A 1,358-nucleotide genomic window follows, 5' to 3' on the forward strand; every position below is an offset into this window, starting at 1 on the left:
TCTAAAAATAATGAGGAATATTTTACGCATTTCTACCCAATTGTCTCGGCAAAGATTTGGTGAGATACGGTTATTTCTTGATGGCTTGTTTGTCTGTACGTGCGTGTGTCGTGTGTCCGAGTGTACGTGAGTTTGATGGCCAAGGCGACGTAAAACCAAACCTCCGTCGAAAAAAATCCTGTTTTTTTTACGTTTTTCGTTTTGTTTATTTTTTAAGGACGTTTTGGCGTTTGTTTAATTAATCCCTTTTTATCATCTGCTACTACTACTTCCTCTTCACTATCCTCCTCCTCCTCCTCCTCTTCCTCTTCCTCCTCCTCCTCCTCCTCCTCTGACTCCTCCTCCTCTTCCTCAACCTGCAAACTATTAGCATTACCTCCATTATTAAGTTCAATGCCCTCATCCTCCTCTTCCTCTTCCTCCTCCTCCTCCTCTTCCACCTCTCTTCCTAGTCCCATCCCAGCTCCTACATTCACCCTCCCATCACTTGAACCCTTAACAGAACCACTCTTAATCTCCGTCTGTCTTTCCATTCCTCCCTGTGGTTCTAGAGCCTTGGAAACCCCCTGATCCAACGCTCTAGGCAGTTCGGAACCCTTCTCGATCTGTCTAGAGGGTTCTGGGGTGGCTGGGGGCTGCCTAGTGGGTTCTACTGGTGGTTCAGACTTTTAGGTGGTTCTGAGGTCGTGATTGAGGTTTTGGGGTGTTCTGGGGTGGTTTTGTGGGGTTCTGGGGTGGATTTCAAAGGTTCTGGGGTTTTTACAGTAGTTTTGGGGAGTTCTGGAGTGGTTTTGATTAGTTCTGGGGCTGTTTTTGGTGGTTCTGTGGTCTTAATGGCTATTTTGACTGGTTCTGGGGCTGTTTTGATTGGTTCTGGAGTCTTAATAGTAACTTTGGGGGTTCTGGGGTTGTTTTGGGGGGTTCTGGGGCTGTTTTGGGGTGTTCTGGGGCTGTTTTGTTTGGTTCTGGGGCTATCTTGGAAGGTTCTAGGATTTTGGAAGGCTGTGGGACTGTTTTGGAAGGTTCTGGCACTGTTTCAACCTTCCTAACTGGTTCTGCCACTGCCTCTACTTTCTTGGGGCTGGATTCAGTGACAGAGGTGGCTGACTTCACTACAGCAGGCTCATTAGAAACAGCAGGGGTCTTTTCAGGGGTCCTGCTGTGCTAACTAAACTGTCTGTGACCTTTGTGACCTCTACAGGCTTGTCAATCTTTACAGTGACCTTCTCGATTGCTTTCTCCGCTTTGTTTGTGTTTATTTTATCCTCTATGGTGGTTTCTGTGGGTAAAGAGCTTGCTACATCCACAAGCTGCTCTGTCACAACCCCCTGTACCTCTGTCACCCCTGTGGCCTCTGT

At 47.4% G+C, this 1,358-nt stretch overlaps 1 protein-coding gene across 1 annotated transcript in view; it reads right to left on the reverse strand.

The window, feature by feature from the left end:
- Positions 1–254: 254 nt before the first annotated feature.
- LOC123498492 (retinol dehydrogenase 11-like) overlaps positions 255–1,358 on the reverse strand; it is a 6,202-nt gene continuing 5,098 nt past the window's right edge. The window contains exon 6 of the mRNA XM_045245683.1: positions 255–1,358. This exon is cut by the window's right edge and continues 321 nt beyond it. Within this exon, the coding sequence (XP_045101618.1) occupies positions 1,113–1,358 (246 nt within the window). The 3' untranslated portion in view covers positions 255–1,112.

Source organism: Portunus trituberculatus, chromosome 1 (genome assembly GCF_017591435.1).
Source record: "Portunus trituberculatus isolate SZX2019 chromosome 1, ASM1759143v1, whole genome shotgun sequence".
Lineage (NCBI taxonomy): Eukaryota > Metazoa > Arthropoda > Malacostraca > Decapoda > Portunidae > Portunus > Portunus trituberculatus.